At 34.6% G+C, this 16299-nt stretch overlaps 1 protein-coding gene across 40 annotated transcripts in view; it reads right to left on the reverse strand.

The window, feature by feature from the left end:
• Positions 1-16299, reverse strand: part of TCF12 (transcription factor 12) — a 395492-nt gene that overhangs the window by 36793 nt on the left and 342400 nt on the right. For all 40 annotated transcript variants that reach the window (XM_081510130.1, XM_081510129.1, XM_081510124.1 and 37 more), the window contains 5 exons: positions 13375-13480; positions 12191-12330; positions 11765-11909; positions 11012-11076; positions 2553-2631 (listed from right to left, as the gene is read on the reverse strand). In XM_081510130.1, the coding sequence (XP_081366256.1) occupies positions 2553-2631; positions 11012-11076; positions 11765-11909; positions 12191-12330; positions 13375-13480 (535 nt within the window). The remainder of the gene's footprint in view (positions 1-2552; positions 2632-11011; positions 11077-11764; positions 11910-12190; positions 12331-13374; positions 13481-16299) is intronic.

Below are 16299 nucleotides of genomic sequence, written 5' to 3' on the forward strand. Positions count from 1 at the left end.
ATGAATCATGAGGGAAAACCTGTTGAAGAGGCTTCCGGAAAAAGATTCTGAAAAGACATATAATAGATGGTCCTTTTTCTTATAGGAAACATGGTTATGTCTACATGTGGTACCTTTAACTGCTGTCTTGCCACCAGCCTGAGAAAGAATTTCAAAGAAATAGAGTAGGAGTCCAGACTGATCCAGGAACTTGCCCTGCTATGGACTTTATAAGATATTCCAAATCTTCTTACTATGTAATCCACTCCAGACAAGAGTTTGTCTTTCAGCCTGAAGTATCTTAACCAAAATATTATAATCATCTTAGATGTTTTTTCCTCATAAGCATTTTCTATTATTACTACTGAAAAGTTCCCAAGGAACATGCTGCTAAGTCGCTTCAGTCGTGTCCGACTCTGTGCGACCCCATAGACGGCAGCCCACCAGGTTCCGCCGTCCCTGGGATTCTCCAGGCAAGAACACTGGAGTGGGTTGCCGTTTCCTTCTCCCAAGGAACATGAGCAGGATTTAAACAAGAATGATGAATGCCTTAGAAACTGCCTATGTTGTAACTATTCTTACATGGTCTGTGTTGAGTTGGACTGATGTGCAAGCATAAGAAATAGGGCAAGTGTACAGAGTACAAGGGGTGGGATGTTTTACTCTCAACAATGGGCCACTGCCACACAAGGTACAAAATGGTTTGCACATATTATATAGGAGCTCTGGTTTGCTCTATCTTACTCATTTTTCCTTCAACTGTGAAAACTTTATTACACAGTGCTTTCCATTTTTCCTCCTCCCTTTCCATGTCTGCTCCGCTAATGTGGGATATGTGTGTGTATGTAGTTATAAGAAGAAAACACTAGATATAGGAGATGAGAGAGAGAGATGCAACTGTATAAAATCAGTCTTTGATTTGCCACTTCAACAGGAACATATAAAAATATTTTTCTTTGAGTATGACAACTGAGTTGAAAAAGAAATCTATTATTACCTTCACTACATAATCCAACAGTTCATAGATTTTCATTTATCAGCTGAATTAAAGGCAGAAAGAAGATACCATTCATTAAACATCAAATAAAAATGAAGGAGGAAATGTGAGATTCTACTTTGGATCATTATTTTTTGAAAAATGTCTAAGTCTCTGATTCCTCATTTTTCTGATATTCCTTCACAGATGCTGAGCATCTCTGCTGCCTGCCTTCCTAACCAATGTTCATGAAAACCAAAGGAAACTTCTATAGCTATCTTACTGGGCAGAGGAGAAGAGGCAGTGGGAACATACAGTAAGGGCCAACAAACATAGCTACCTGAGACGAAAAAGTGAAATGGCCTGTGGCAAAAATGACACTGATAACTTCAGTAAAACTCTGTCAAGACGGTGAGTATGGTTAAAGTTACATCATTGTTCCTGTAATTTCATCCCTCTGTTAAACAACAACTCTAAGTCAATGGGTCTTTCATAGTCCTGTCTATACGGGGAACAGCTGTTCTACTTTTACTAGACAGCTGAAGCCATGGTGTCTGAGAAAGTGGCAGAACCACTAATAGCTGAAAGCAGCTGCCAGCAGTTCATCATTTCCACACTGGAATGCTTCTTAGTAGAGTCACAAGGCTAAATCACAGAGCACAGGTGATAGCCAGAGCCCTGATATATCAGAGCCCTGAATTTCAGAAATCCTGAACAATGCAAAAAGGCTTGACAGCAACAACAATGCCACATGGACTGAACTAGTGACTTGATCAGGAATACAGAATTGTTTCTGAGGTCAACTGTTGGAGGGAAATGGCAATTTTTACCCAGTTGTCTAATACATTTCTTCTTCAGCATGGTTTTTCTCCAAACAATGCTCAGGAAAATATATTCCAAGTTTTATAGCTTAACAAATGCAAGCACTTCCCTGTAATTTTATTTTTAATAAATTGAAAAATTCCTATTTACATGAATAACAATTGTATTTCAACAAATTTATACTGTAGGATACTATCTGGAACTTGTTAAAGCTGCGGGAAAAAAAAAAAAAAAAAGGAAAACAAAACACAAGACTGAACATTTATTTAACTCTACCAGCAATATTCACCCACATTCATAATGAGTTGTTTTCTTCAGCAAAAAAAAAAAACCTCCAATATTCCCAAGAATTTTTATATATATATATATGAAATAATAACTCAGTGGACTTAAAAATAAGGCAGAAAGAAGTCATATGTACTTCTAAATAGATTATTTTATTTGCTAAGCTAGCTTATCAAATTTTTAAATTTATCTCGTTCTCTATATTTTACTTTCATCTCAATTGCCTAGCCTTATTTTTTATCCTGTTGCAATAATTTAATTATTGCAAATTATTTTAAGAACCAAAGGAGATATGAACAAACAATTCAAATAGCAAATATTTCAACACTCTCCAAAATGAACTCAGGAGAAGGCTCTGTTTACATGCTTTCTCAAAACAAATGATTTTTTTTTGTGTGAGTCTTTACTATATTTTATTGAAAAATAAACTCAAATATTTTCAAGTAGCCCCATATATGTTATCAAGTAGTTAGATACAACAAAAGCCTACCTGTGAGAGGTGAGGGTGATCCAACTGGTGTTGATGGATTTGATGGAAAACTACTGCTGGTATGGTCAGGAGAATAAATCTAACCAGAAAACAAAGACAAACATATCAATATGTGACAAAAGCAAAAACATAAATCCACTGGCATGGAGATATTTTTGTAGTCTAAGCTGCCACCCTTAAGACTCATGAGTGAGAAACTGTTTAATAAATTTTAGGACTACTCCATTACAAAAAAACTATAGAAGTCTCAGTTTTAAAACTAGGATTAAAGAGTATCATAAATATTCTAATACAGGAGGAATAAATAGATCATAGCTACTTCTTTGTTATCCTAGTTGAAAATAATTTAAATTTCTAGAATAAAAAAGAGAAGTGACTATAAATATAAAATCAACAAGTTTGATAAACAACCTTTCTAGAATATACTATCTAAATAAATTTTATCTATTAGAAATAATCTTTGTTGTTGCTGTTTAGTCAGTGAGTAGTATCTGACTCTTTCATGAATTCATGGATTGTAGCCCTCGGGGCTCCTTTGTCCATGGGATTCTCTGGAGTCCGTTGCCATTTCCTTCTCCAGGGGATCTTCCCAACCCAGGGATCAAATCTGCGTCTCCTGCACTGACAGGCGGATTCTTTACTACTGAGCTACCAGAGAAGCCCCAAAAATAATCTTAGGAAACTGTTATTTTTTGAAGAGAACGGTCCTTGAAAATAGTTTTAAAGGCCAAAGAAAATGATTTTTTTTTAAGTTACCCTTATTTCTTTTAAAAAGTTTTGTTTGATTAACTACATTTTTGCTAAATTTAGCTCCTAATGATGTGTATTGTAAAAAAAAAAAAAATTCAACTTGCTTTCAAAGGATATTTTGTCACCTTTGATGAAAGTGAAGAAATGCTGGAAGTTCTTCAAAAAATGTTCCCCAAGTAATTTACAGACTTTACCACCTAAGAGTTTAACATATAGGGATGCATAAATTTTTGTATTTTGGCTAAAGGTTTTGTTGCAATACTTTATTTCACATTGCTGGAAAAAAAAAGTAACAAACGGCTACATAATTAGCCATAAACACTTAAAATGCCTCCCTAATCCACACACCAACAATTCCCAGGAGCTCTTCTCTAGGACAGTCCCATTACTATAAAAGTAATCATAAATTATCTTCATATCTCAGCACTTAGGGCAGATAAATCAACTTCTTTGGAAAATCTGTGGTCAAATATTTTAAAAAGGAAAACTACTTGTGGGTGGCAAAGTGTCATCCAATAGAAATAACGTTGCTTTGAATAAATTGCGAGCTCTAATAAATTTAAAGATGCCCAAATTACAGCATATAAGAGGTCTCAGCACTGGTTTTAAAGATAGTGTAATATGCTGAAAAAGGCAGATACTGTGAAAGGCTCATGTAAAACAAAATTCCACAGGTCATAATCATCGAACACTAACAGCTTTCATTTATTTTTTTTTAAAGAGAGCACTAATTAAATTGTTAAGCACTGATTATAAATGAATATTTCTAAATCAATTTGCTTGATGTTATTAAATTGTAATTGGAAATCTCTTTACACACCAACTCTTTCTGAAGAGCCAGATCTAGAAGTCATATATACAGGTTGGAAAGTAGTTTTCTTTTTTGGCCATACCATGCAGCTTGCAGGATCTCAGTTCCCTGACCAAGGGTTGAACCCAAGCCCCCAGCAGTGGAAGTGCCGAGTTCTAACAACTGGACTGCCAGGGAATTCTCAGGTTGCAAAGTAATTTTAGAAAAACACAGTTATCAAAAAGATGTCGAAAGACTTTGTAGGAAGACTTAGTAATAAGGAAGTGGTATGCTACAAGATCAGTGTTGTTGGTTTTAAGCTGTCAAAGTGGTCACCTTTTAAAAAGCTGTTACTTTTCACACATGTGAAAATTAAATAAAAGGTTATACTTTGGTTCCTAATACATACAGTGATTTATTTCAACCGTAAGTAAATTAGGTGAGGTTACCAAACTCCAACAAAGACATCTCAACATACCCCTTTATTTTCGTAAATCATTATTTCCCGTGTTTAAGATGCATATAATTATAACTTTTATGAACTGATGCTGACTACTATGAAATATGTCTTGACTATAATATTGGTAAGGGAGGGAAGGATTGATAGCACTGATGGTGAGTGGCTGAGGAGTAAGAGAACTTCCAGTTCCATGAAAAACTCTGACTATCATAAGCTAGACCTACTTGCTGACTTTCAATTTCCTTGTCTATATGAATTAACTGCATGAAAGCACCGGAGAAATAGCAATTCCCTGTGTCATACCTCCCCGCTTTGTTTTCTTCACACTGCTTACATTAATCCCTAATTGTCTAAACTTGTTTTCTTGTTTATCATCTGTCTCTTTTACCCTTTTCCCTAATAAAATGTATGTTTCAGAGAATAAGGACTTCTCTATCTTATTCAGACAAATGTGAGTTACACAGTCTTCTGCACTAGCTTCCAATTCTACAATGGTGCTGGTAAACACACTTGCTAAAAGAATGAATGGTATCTCCCGCCTAAGAAGTTGCCATTTGAGTACCTCTTTTATAAACCCTTGGATGTATTTACCTAGGGTCCTTCTTTCTTTTACTCTTGCAGTTCACTTAATGTATGTTTTCTGAGCACTCCAGGCTCAGTTTCCTTTTCTATTTACCTGTGTTTTATCTCTTGGTAATACCATTCTTTATAAAGCATCAACGATGACATCTCTGTGTACAACTCCAAAGTGAACACCTCTATCCTAGCTGCTGTACGTCTCCATCTGGGCATATCTTTCTTTCATCTCGAGCTCAGTATGTCCAAATGCAAACTTTGCATCACTGCCGCAAGCTTCCCCAACTTTCCATCTCTACTCTTCTGTTTTCTCTATCTCAGTTAGCACCAGCATTCTTATGGTCACCAAAACCACTCTCACTTCCCTCTCCTTTCTCCTGCCCCTCTACGCTTCACACCATAGACACCAATGCACACAACTCTCTATAATGTTTTTGGGATAGGCATGAACATTCTTATCGCCGTGACACTACTTTAAACTTTTACTAGAACTTGTAGCTCTAGTAAAAGAAGCAGCTGAATTATTTAAGTCTTTATATTTTCAGTTACTCCCCTCTCTTTCCAACCTATACATAATTCACTGAGCTATTGTCCTCAACCAGTTTCGAACAAATCCCATATAGCAATTCCTGTTGCCAACTATATAAAACAGAATGACATTTGTCGTATTCCATAATCTGGTTACAAAAAACCTTTCTACCTTATAATTTACATAAAGCATTATATTACAAAGTATTTTTTTCATTTTTTGAACACAGTGTGTCCTTTCAAAAGGCTTGTTTCTTAACTTTTCCCTGAGGGATTCTAAAACATGTCAAGGCCCAACTTAACTACAATGTTCCCATTTACACTCACTTTTACCTCCCTTATATTGTTATTGTTTTAGTCACTAAGTCGTACAGGACTCTTTGGCGATCCCATGGACTGCAGCCCACTAGGCTCCTCTGTTCATTGGATTTCCCAGGTCAGAATACTGGAGTGGATTGACATTTCCTTCTCCAGGGGATCTTCCTGACCCAGGGATCAAACTGGTGTCTCCTGTAATTGCAGGTAGATTATTCACCACTGAGCTACCGGGAAGCAATCCGTTACCTCTTTTGCTTCACAGTATGCTTTATATTACCATTTTTGTATCTCTCTCCTCAACTACAAAGTCTTTGAAGGCAGGGACTTTACACTGTTCAACACTGAATCCATCACTGTCTGTCACTATCTTGCACAAGTAGGTGCTCAACATTTAAAAAAAAAAACACAAAAAACCAAAAACTTGAATGATTAAATTGCACTTGAAATTTGCTACAATACTTTTTGATAAAAAGCAGGATTCAGTAAACAGTAGTATTTATCTCAGCATTTATATAGTGGGGTTCAGTAACAGGAATACCTAAGAGGAGAAACAAATACTATTACAAAGATGAATTCACTTACATATCAGTTTTATGGTATAAGCTTTGAGAACAACAATACAGTAAGGTTCCAATATTTTGGAGAACTAGTGTTGATGTACTAAGGTGTCCATACCACATCGTTAGGCAGGCATGGGCTTTTGAGGGTATAAACAGACTATTAACCCTTATTTTCCCTTATAACTCTGCCATTACAGCTAAATAATCCTTAAGCATGTGAAGAACTGGTTTCCTCAAAGAAGGAAGTTTATATTTTAGAGTCATTTATCACCATCCTGCAATGACTAAACAAAATGATATTACATATAAAATGGGTGTGAGCTTTTAAAAAAATCACTGTGAAAACAGGAGAAGCAGGACCAAAAACATTATCAACATATAATTTCTGGTATTTTTATCAAAAACACCTTCTCCATTTGTATAATAAAAGCCATTTTCTCCACTCACTCATCACACTCCCTGGTTCTACTTTGCCCTAAGTTAAAGTGATGACAAACAATTATTATTAATACTTTTCCTGAACTGACAGATAGCCTGGAAAATTACAGGACTTTTTCTTGTCCCTTTTATTTTCTTAAAAGGAATGTGTATGTGGAAAGGGGAGCAACAACATTAAAACAGCAGAATAACATAGTCTGGTATATCAGAGATGATTTCATTAAACTTTCACCTCTGTATATTTATTCTATTACCAAATCACATACAGACTATATGAATTCCATAGAAACTGTTGTGCTACTTTAAGAAATTCTAAACATAGGCTTTACTTGATGAAGAGCATTCTAAATCAGGAATACATTACTTTTTGTACTTTCTGACCTTGAAGAACTCCTACAGAGATGTTTCAAAGGAAAAAAAAAAAAAAAAGAGAAGAAAAAAGTCAGTTCACTTAAAAAACGGGGATGGGAGTGATTTAGAATCTGGAGCATAAACACAAATAAAAACTCATTCTGCATGCAGTCCATGGTCCTCATACTGTTAAATGACCAATGATGAATAACTCCCAATACCTTCTGCCAGGCTTAAACGGTAATATGCCTCATTTTACTGCAACAAATGAGGCTCCTCCTCCTATCAGTCACGGTCTATTCCAATCAGCAGGGTGCCAATAAGCCAGAGGCTAATGAAAAGGGCCCCAGACAAAAAAGAAACAATGGAGTGCTCCCAAGCCCAACCCTGGAACTGTGAGCCCAATTTTTTAAACACTACAGTGCACATTTCAGTTAATCTTTATTATGCTAATGTTATTGAGTCTAAGGAACAAAGAAACTTATTTCATGAATAACTTTTAAACGTCAACTTCCCTGAATTTTCTTTTCTTTTGTTAGAAACTACTGACCATTTAACTATCCAGATTAAAATACACCCACACACACATACACACTCTCTGTCTCGTTTCTCTCTCTTTCCTTTGCTCTGAGGTAGAAATCAAAACATAAATTATCACAGAGAAGTCTGATATAATCAACAAAGTTAAACAGTCCTCTTGTTTGATCTCCTCTAAATTAAAGACCAAGTGTTTTGATATGGTATTAGGCACTGAAATAAACCAGATGTTTCTTCCTCTATATAACTCTCCATGGGCACAATCTTAAAGGGTTATTGTCTGGCAAACGTTCAGGGAAACACTGAAATGGCACGAATATCCAGATTTTCCTTCCCTTCTATCTACCCTAGTTTATTATCTAAACTAATGCATAATCCATAGGGCTTTGGGAACTTTGTGTAAATACTTTCATGTACAATTCTCTTTCTAGCTATCCTGAGATTAAGACCACAATTATCCAGGCTTAAACCTAAAATAAAGGAACCTTTGCAAATGTATTATCTGGCCTTCCATGTTTAATCACACAATACTCTGTGTGCTCTGTAATACCTAAACTGAAGAACAAAGGTTGTACCCTCTGATGTTTCACACATGAAAGACCATCTAAGACATATATCAGACATTCAGGGAGCTAGAAATAACTACTAATGACAATAGCATAGCATTTTCCATCTAAACCTCGATGCTGTATTAAAAAATATCACATTCTAAAGAACTTAAAATTTCAAATACTCATGGTCACCATTTCCAAAGATCTGTAATACCTTAACATCAAAAATTCTGATATGAATGTCAGACTCTCAACTGTAATTCTCATAAAATTCCTTCTCCTCATCTCTTCTAATTCTTTCTATCCCCAATGTAATGCTTTTGTTTTTCAGGACATTTTGACAGCACTAAAGCAAATATGAGTTTGCAATGGAAGTTAGGGAAAGAATACGTTGTGGGGAGGTGTCTGGTGTGGAGCAGGGCAGGAGATGTATTGAAGGAAAGGATTTGAAGTGTGCAGACTATGGCATGCAGTGATGGAGCAGATGGAATGCATCACCGTCAGCTATGACAGAAATGATTTATGGAATGACCTGGCTGCTCCTGCCTAGTAACAACACAGGATGACAGAGCTGAGTTTCCATGACAACCAAAGCCCACCCACTAACTAGATTAAACATTCTTCCCTGGCTTCCACTTACACTGGATTTAGATTTTCTTTTCCAAATGCCAACTGGTTCAGCTAGTATATTGGTTATAATATGGGAGAATAGTCAAGGACTTCAAGGGTAACTGAAAAGGAGCTTGAAGGACCACTGAGAACATCACAAATTCCTGCCTGCCTATCTGCCAAGGATCCTTTAAAGAAGTTTTCCTTGAATAAAGTGAACAAAAGAATTTTGAGAAAAAAGCCCCTGAAATGTAGGTTATATTTTTTAAAGTTGCCTAATATTAAAAGTTCAGATGTTATTTGTCTTTCTACACGTGAAATATTTGCTACTGAATTCTTACAAATCAGAGGAAGAAATTGGCAAGTAAATCAAATACCTGAGAGGCACTCATTTAATATTACAGAATAATTTTCTTTCAAAGTAGGCAGTTTTCACCATGTTGGATAAGTTCAGAAAAATTGAGACAACTCCCTTTAACCTTCATCAACACCTTATAAAATAACACTCATTGTAGCACTGGTCTTTCTGGAAGTACAGAGTAAGTGAAGCTAGTCAGAGCAGATCTAATCTAATACTAGGCCTTACCCTTCCTAGCTCGGTGATCCCTAGAGCAAGTTATTTAATCTTTCTGAGCCAAAGTTACTTAACCTTTTAAACCTTAGTTCCTCATCTGTAACATGGGAATAGTAATGCCAACCTCACAGGGCCTTCTTGAGGATTAAATGAAATGAAGCATGTAAATGCTTAGTATAGAGCCGAGCACCTAGGAAACATACAAATCACAGATGATATTTTTGTGGGTTTTGTTATCATCATTGTTTTTGTCATATGATGCAAGACTGAATTCAATGAACATTTACTGAGCTCTATTTTGTGTGGGCCACCACTACATGGGAGATGAATCTGACCTGGCTTCATTTATCAAGAAAAACTTGTAGTGCTGTGGACAGAGAATATTTACACAAAATCATACACAAAGAGTTTTATCTCCTTAAATGTTCAACAGCTGCTTCTTACTATCCACACACTAGGTTCCCTATGAACAGCAGCATATATGTTTGACAGAGTTAACTACATTTCATAGTAGAACATAAGATGACTCTGAAAAACCTGAGAGCCATATCACTCAGGAGGAAAAAAGAAAGAAAATGCCTAAGGAGAAACTGTAGAAAATACAAGGCAGAAGTGCCTCTTAAAAAATTAGATTTGGAATCTTTATGGATTACTAGTAAACATTCTCCCAAAAGAATAGATTTCAGTTTAATGTTTTAAGGATCAGACATTAAAACCAATCACTGCCTTTATTAAAGCAAATCACTGCTTTGTCATTAACATTCTGGTTGTGATGTAAACTAGTCGCTGAGGAAAATATTACGGGGTTCCTTCAAATCAGTTTTACTCATTTTAGCATGGGCTCCTCAGTGAATCTGTTTTTTTTGCTTTTAGGAAAGGCTCTCATCTCCTATGCCTTGAATGAATCAGCAGAAGATGATTATTGTTTCCTTTCAAAAAATATTAAAATACCTTCTATCTTAGGAAAAAATCCTTATAAAAGCACTTCCTTCTCTGGATCAGAATAACTGAGTTACATTTCTTGGCTCCATTTGGCTTATTTTAATGCGCAACTCACAAAGTATATGTTTAAAACTAATAAACAGATTTAACAATTAGTCTTAGTAATCTGTCCTTTAGGCTTTAAAATGACTGAGTTTTAAAAATTTTCCCTACATTTGCTCCATGAAGACAAAAACAGATATTTAAATTGAAATTAGAAGGACAGTTCTTGTGGGAATCAGGTGGGAGGTGTTCTCATGAGTTATTATAAGGGCAGTACAAATCAATACAAACTGAGAATAGCTCTAAATGAGTAATGAAATGGTCCTGTTATAACTATACCCTTTAACTATGACACATACTGCCCACAAAATCAAATCACTGCAATTCAGCAGTGTAAAAATCATTCAGCAAAATACGTAAAATAAACACTCACAGATGCCAAAGCTTTTCCAAGTGCATCACCTGTCTGTGAGCTTCCAGCAGCATTTCCTCTGGTTCCTGAGTATTTCAAATAGGAAAACAAATCAAGAAGTTTAGCAAGTGAGCAGGCATGCTTTTTTTAGCACTCTGCCATTTTTTCGATGGTGTTCTCCATTGTTATTGCACATCTGTCACAATAAACCAGCAAGTAGTAAACTAAAGGAAAAATGGATTCCTTACCAGTTTCTGCATTAATGAAAATTAGAAACTTTCTTTTCTTCCCTTCTTTCACACTTAAACTCAATACTAAAAAATATGTTGAGTCAAAAGGTACAAATTTCCAGTTATAAGTACTGAGGATGTAACACACAATATGATGACTATAACTAACACCATTGTATGTTATACAGGAAAGTTGTTGAGAGTAAATCCTAAGTTATCATCACAAAGAAAAAAATTCTTTCCTATTGCTTTTATTTTATATCTATATAAGATGATGAATGCTCACTAAACTTATTGTGATAATCATTTCAAGATGTGTGTAAGTCAAATCATTATGCAGTACACCTTAAATTAATACAGTGTTGTATGTCAATGATATATCTCAATAAAGTTGGGAAAAAACATGAAAAGAACAAGTGTGTATATATATATACACACATATATATATATATACATATACATACACACATAAAAAAAAAAATGGAATTCACTAAAAATGCCGAAGTTCAGTTTTAGGGAGTTTTGCCAACCCAAAAGAGCTTACCTAGAATGCTATCTGATCCATTGATGGGAGGAGTGTGTGAGGCAGCAACATAAGGTGAACTGCTGGTACTGGCGCGGTGGAAGCTGGACATTGGTGGAAGACTTGTGTTTATGTCTGTTGGTGAAACTGAGTGTGGAGGATAACTCTAAATAAAGAAGAAAAGAAATATGATCTATTAAATACATTTTCTCAATAATAAGCACATATAACTGGGCAACTACTATAATAGCTTATAAAGAACATCATAAATTAGCAGCTGAAGACACCTACTATTGTCATTTACTTTTTTCAAAAGGCATGAAGTAAGCCTAGAAGTATTTCAACATTCAGAAGCTTTGGCAGTATCAAATCTTACACTTGTAATCCAAAAAGAAACACAAGTAAGGACAAAGTGTTGCTGCACCCTAGTCATGTGTTATGGCCTACCAAGCGGTCATGTGAATGAAGGCTGCCATAACTACTGGATTGAGACATGTGGGAAGTGGAGGTCCCCAGAATTCCACCAAAACCAGGCTGGCTCATCCCATTTGATGAACTCCAAAGGTCAGAAGAATTGTGGGTCCCATCTAAGACAAAAAAGAGAAATATAGAATTTTCCTTAGCCAAAATTTTTTCTTTTATTTTGATGATACAAAAAAAATTCAAAGGGTACTCTCTAGATATGTCTTTCCTCCTCTTTTCAATCTAGTCTTCCATATAGTTTTCTTCTCTTCGAACTGTACAGTTACTATTTTAGATGAAGGAATAAAGCTTTATAGTTGGGGAGAGGGGGAAGAAATCTAAACTGTAGTAGGCAGGTCATTATAAAAATCCTCACAAGATCTGAATTCATATCAGGGAGGATAATACAAATCCAAAATTTGGGGAGAGGCTGGATTAAACTTGCTTAAATGGTATATCCATAAATATACAAAAAAGTTCTTAATCTATAACAAGCAATGCATATTTTATCAAACGTTCTCAAATTAGAATAAAGAAGTTTCTCTTATAGAGAACCTAAGTAATTGATAATGACTCTACTATAGTCAGACTTCAAATGAAGTGTGCTGGCAATGACTTCACTCACCAATATAGTCAAGGAACCATTTATGTAGCAATTTATTGGTCTCTATAGTCTAAAATCACAGAAGATCAAATGAAAATGATTTGCTAGACATGAACTAAAAGAAGCACAACACTTTTTCTCTCTTAAAAGTCTTAATTCTGTTCTATGATATTCACCTTTTTATTTGCACTGCTAATTCTAGGAGTGTTATGAATCTGTCATTTAAACAAGAAACTAAAATTGTTAATAGCTTTTATACATTTAAAAATCCTAAAATGAGAAAGAGCAGCTCTACTCACTTTTTTCAACTGAAGTCCTTTTTAAATTCAATTAATACTAGATGAGCACTCCAAAGTTTTGCTGAATAATTCAACTACATTGCACTCAACAATAATTAGCAATAGAAAACTTTGAAATTAAATTTTAACTTGTTTCAGCTAAACATATCTAGATAAAAATGTCTGAACTTCTATATAGGTATTCTTTTTCTTCACAACTTAAAAATATTAGCTAATATATAATACATAACTGTTGTAGTATTTGACAACTAGTTGGTAGTACTAACCTTGCATAAAGAAAGTGCTAGCAAACATACTGGTTGGTGGCTTTGGAGATGGATAACTAGGAGATTCACGGTTGAAGTCATCTGAATTTGGGGATGGTGCATATACCTTAAAATTAAACAGGAAATTTAATTAAAATGTAAATGACTGTCACACCACTTATGTAAAATGAGTGCTACACTTCCTGAAGGGCCTAAAAAGGCCTATCTAATATCTAAAAAGGCCTAGGACATTTCCAAAGAAACTGCTTAAATAAATCCTCATAAATAATGTCTAACTTGGATACTATCTACATGTTTGTTTTTAGCTGGTTACTAGAGAAAAAAACCATTCTAAATATCCCTGGAATGAATCTTTGTGTAACAATTATACCAAGTGATTGAATAAAGTCACAAATGTTGACTCTTCTCACAAAACATAAATTCATATAGGCTCATGATTCAAAACCTGGTGGAAACAAAAGTCTTTTGAATATAGCATGAAATGAAATTTGGGTTCATAAAATTCATTCTTTCCACTGCTACAAGATTTATCAAAATCAAAATGAGCTGGATAAATGTTATTATTCTTTACTATTATTAAAAGTTAACTGTAGGGTTGGCTAAAATTTGAGTGGTTTTAATTCTTTAATTTCTAGTAAATTTTCAACTCTGGCACAGCTTTCAGAAAAATCTCATTTAATCTGTCAGAGCAGTATTAATTTCCTTTGGTAAACCTCTGCTTCAGATAAGCAAAGTATAAACATTTTGAATTGGCAAATGGCCAACATTGTCATTTCTCTGAAAAACTAAATGGGCAGCCAAATAACTATAATGATCAAAACATGATCAAACTATTCTTATGATGACTACTGAAACCAAGAAGAACAAATATGTAACACTTAAGGTGATGATGATCTGTAAAAGTGAACCAGGAATCCAGAATGGCAAGGAGTTGTATTTTGAGCAGTGGATGAAACATTTCTTTTGTTTAGTCTGATAAGGGTACATCTATTTAATTTTTACTCCCAAATAAAAATTCAAAGTGTTCACTTATAATGGAAAAAGCAATTAGCTCAGTAAAATTACGGGAGCATGTGTGAAAAAAGCATACACATTTATTTCATTTCATTTATATTCATTTATTCTTTCTCTGAGACATTAACTAACTGCAAAGATTTCTGGCAAATTATCTAACCATCTGAAACTCCATTTCCTCATTTGTAAGACAGTGCTAACAGTACATGCATTGAGCGTTGGGTTGATGGGAAGATCAGATGAGACAGCACATACAAAACATTAGTGAATCCCTGGCAGTCCAGTGGTTAGGACTCTGCATACTCACTGCTGAAGGCCCAGGACTGATCTCTGGTCAGGGAACTAAAATCCCACAAGCCACACAGTGTGGCCAAAAAACAAACAAACAAAAAAACCCGATAGCAAAGGGACTCAGGAAGCTCTAAAATGTTTAGCAGGTAAGCACTCGCTAAGTATTAGCTAATAATATCATCTTTCTAATTCTTAGAGGCGTAGTGATACTGCTACATATTGTCCCTGTTCAGTACTAAACTATTTCTTACAGTTTTTGTCCAATATCATCCTTACATGTACAGTTCACTCTAAATAAAAGGTTGAAAAGTTCATTTTTAGTCTTCTTGCTAGCCATGCTATTACTAGTGCGGGTGTGTCTTTTTAATGAACTGGCATTCAGGTTAGTTTCCTTCTTCTTATATCCCATAGGGAAAAACACACATCTGTGGTATCTGAGAAGTTGAGGATAAGATATATTCCTAAGAATTACCCAGAAGGATTCTAGATAGGAGATTATACATTACACATATTAAACATTTTTTTTATGCTTAATGTGCTACTACATAAGGAGCTATTACATAAAGACAGAGTTAGGAAGAAAGAATTGGGTATATACAAATGTACTTGCAACGTATGAGGTACGCTGACAGGCCAGTTATCAGGAAAGGAATTTTGTACTTTTTTCTTTTAATCAAGTTTCAGCATCTAAATTTAGCTTTAGCTAGATGTCCTCTGTCCCCTTTATATATAGTTTCCCAAACTAGGCTGAAACCACAAATAACAAAAAATAGAGAATATCCACAGATGTAGAAAGAAAATACAAATGAAAGTAAAATTTAGAAGACAGAGTTAGAACATGCTTTTTCTTAAATGCTTATATACTACGTATACCATCACTGACCTGAAAGTATAAAATACAAAATTCTCTAATTCTATCTAGGCTATAGGTTAAAACAGTATGTAAATCTCACAATGGTAACTATGAAAAACTCCAGTTTTGACGTGTCATTTCACAAAAAAAATCTATTCAGTTTATCAGTTTAAATTTATATATAATCTCTCAATATATATTTATCTTTATTCTTATTTAATTCACTGTATTCCATAAGGTAAACTTACACTTCAAAAAAGTTTAAATGTATGCAATTATAAAAGCAAAGAAAGGGATAAACCTGACTTTACTGATTTACAAACCGCTGTAAATAAAGGAAAATATGCTGATGAGATAATGGTTATTGATAACTATCATGGAAAGCAAGAAAACCAAGATAAACCACAAAAAGAAGAAGAGGCTTGTCTACTCATACATAAAACTTTAGAAGCTGTATTGGGAACACAGGGCTCATTTTGGAGTCAAAGTTTTTTTTAATGTTGTTATTGTTGTTCAGTTGCTAAGTTTTTAATGTTAGTCTTTATAGACTTCCAAAAAATAAATGGGCTTTTAAAGAATAGATCTTATAAGTGAAAATGGTAAAGACTCTAAAAATACTATAAGTTTATCATTTATTACTAACATAAATTCAAAGTTTTTATCATAATAAAGATGTTTTGAAAATTATGGTTCTAAAAGAGGCCCATCTAACAGTATTTCTAACACAGGCCAAAAAACTTTACTTTTGGTATCCTAACTGTGGCTTG

The sequence above is a fragment of the Giraffa tippelskirchi genome, chromosome 7, assembly GCF_054371585.1.
Source record: "Giraffa tippelskirchi isolate mGirTip1 chromosome 7, T2T-mGirTip1v1.2.pri, whole genome shotgun sequence".
Taxonomy (NCBI): Eukaryota; Metazoa; Chordata; class Mammalia; order Artiodactyla; family Giraffidae; genus Giraffa; species Giraffa tippelskirchi.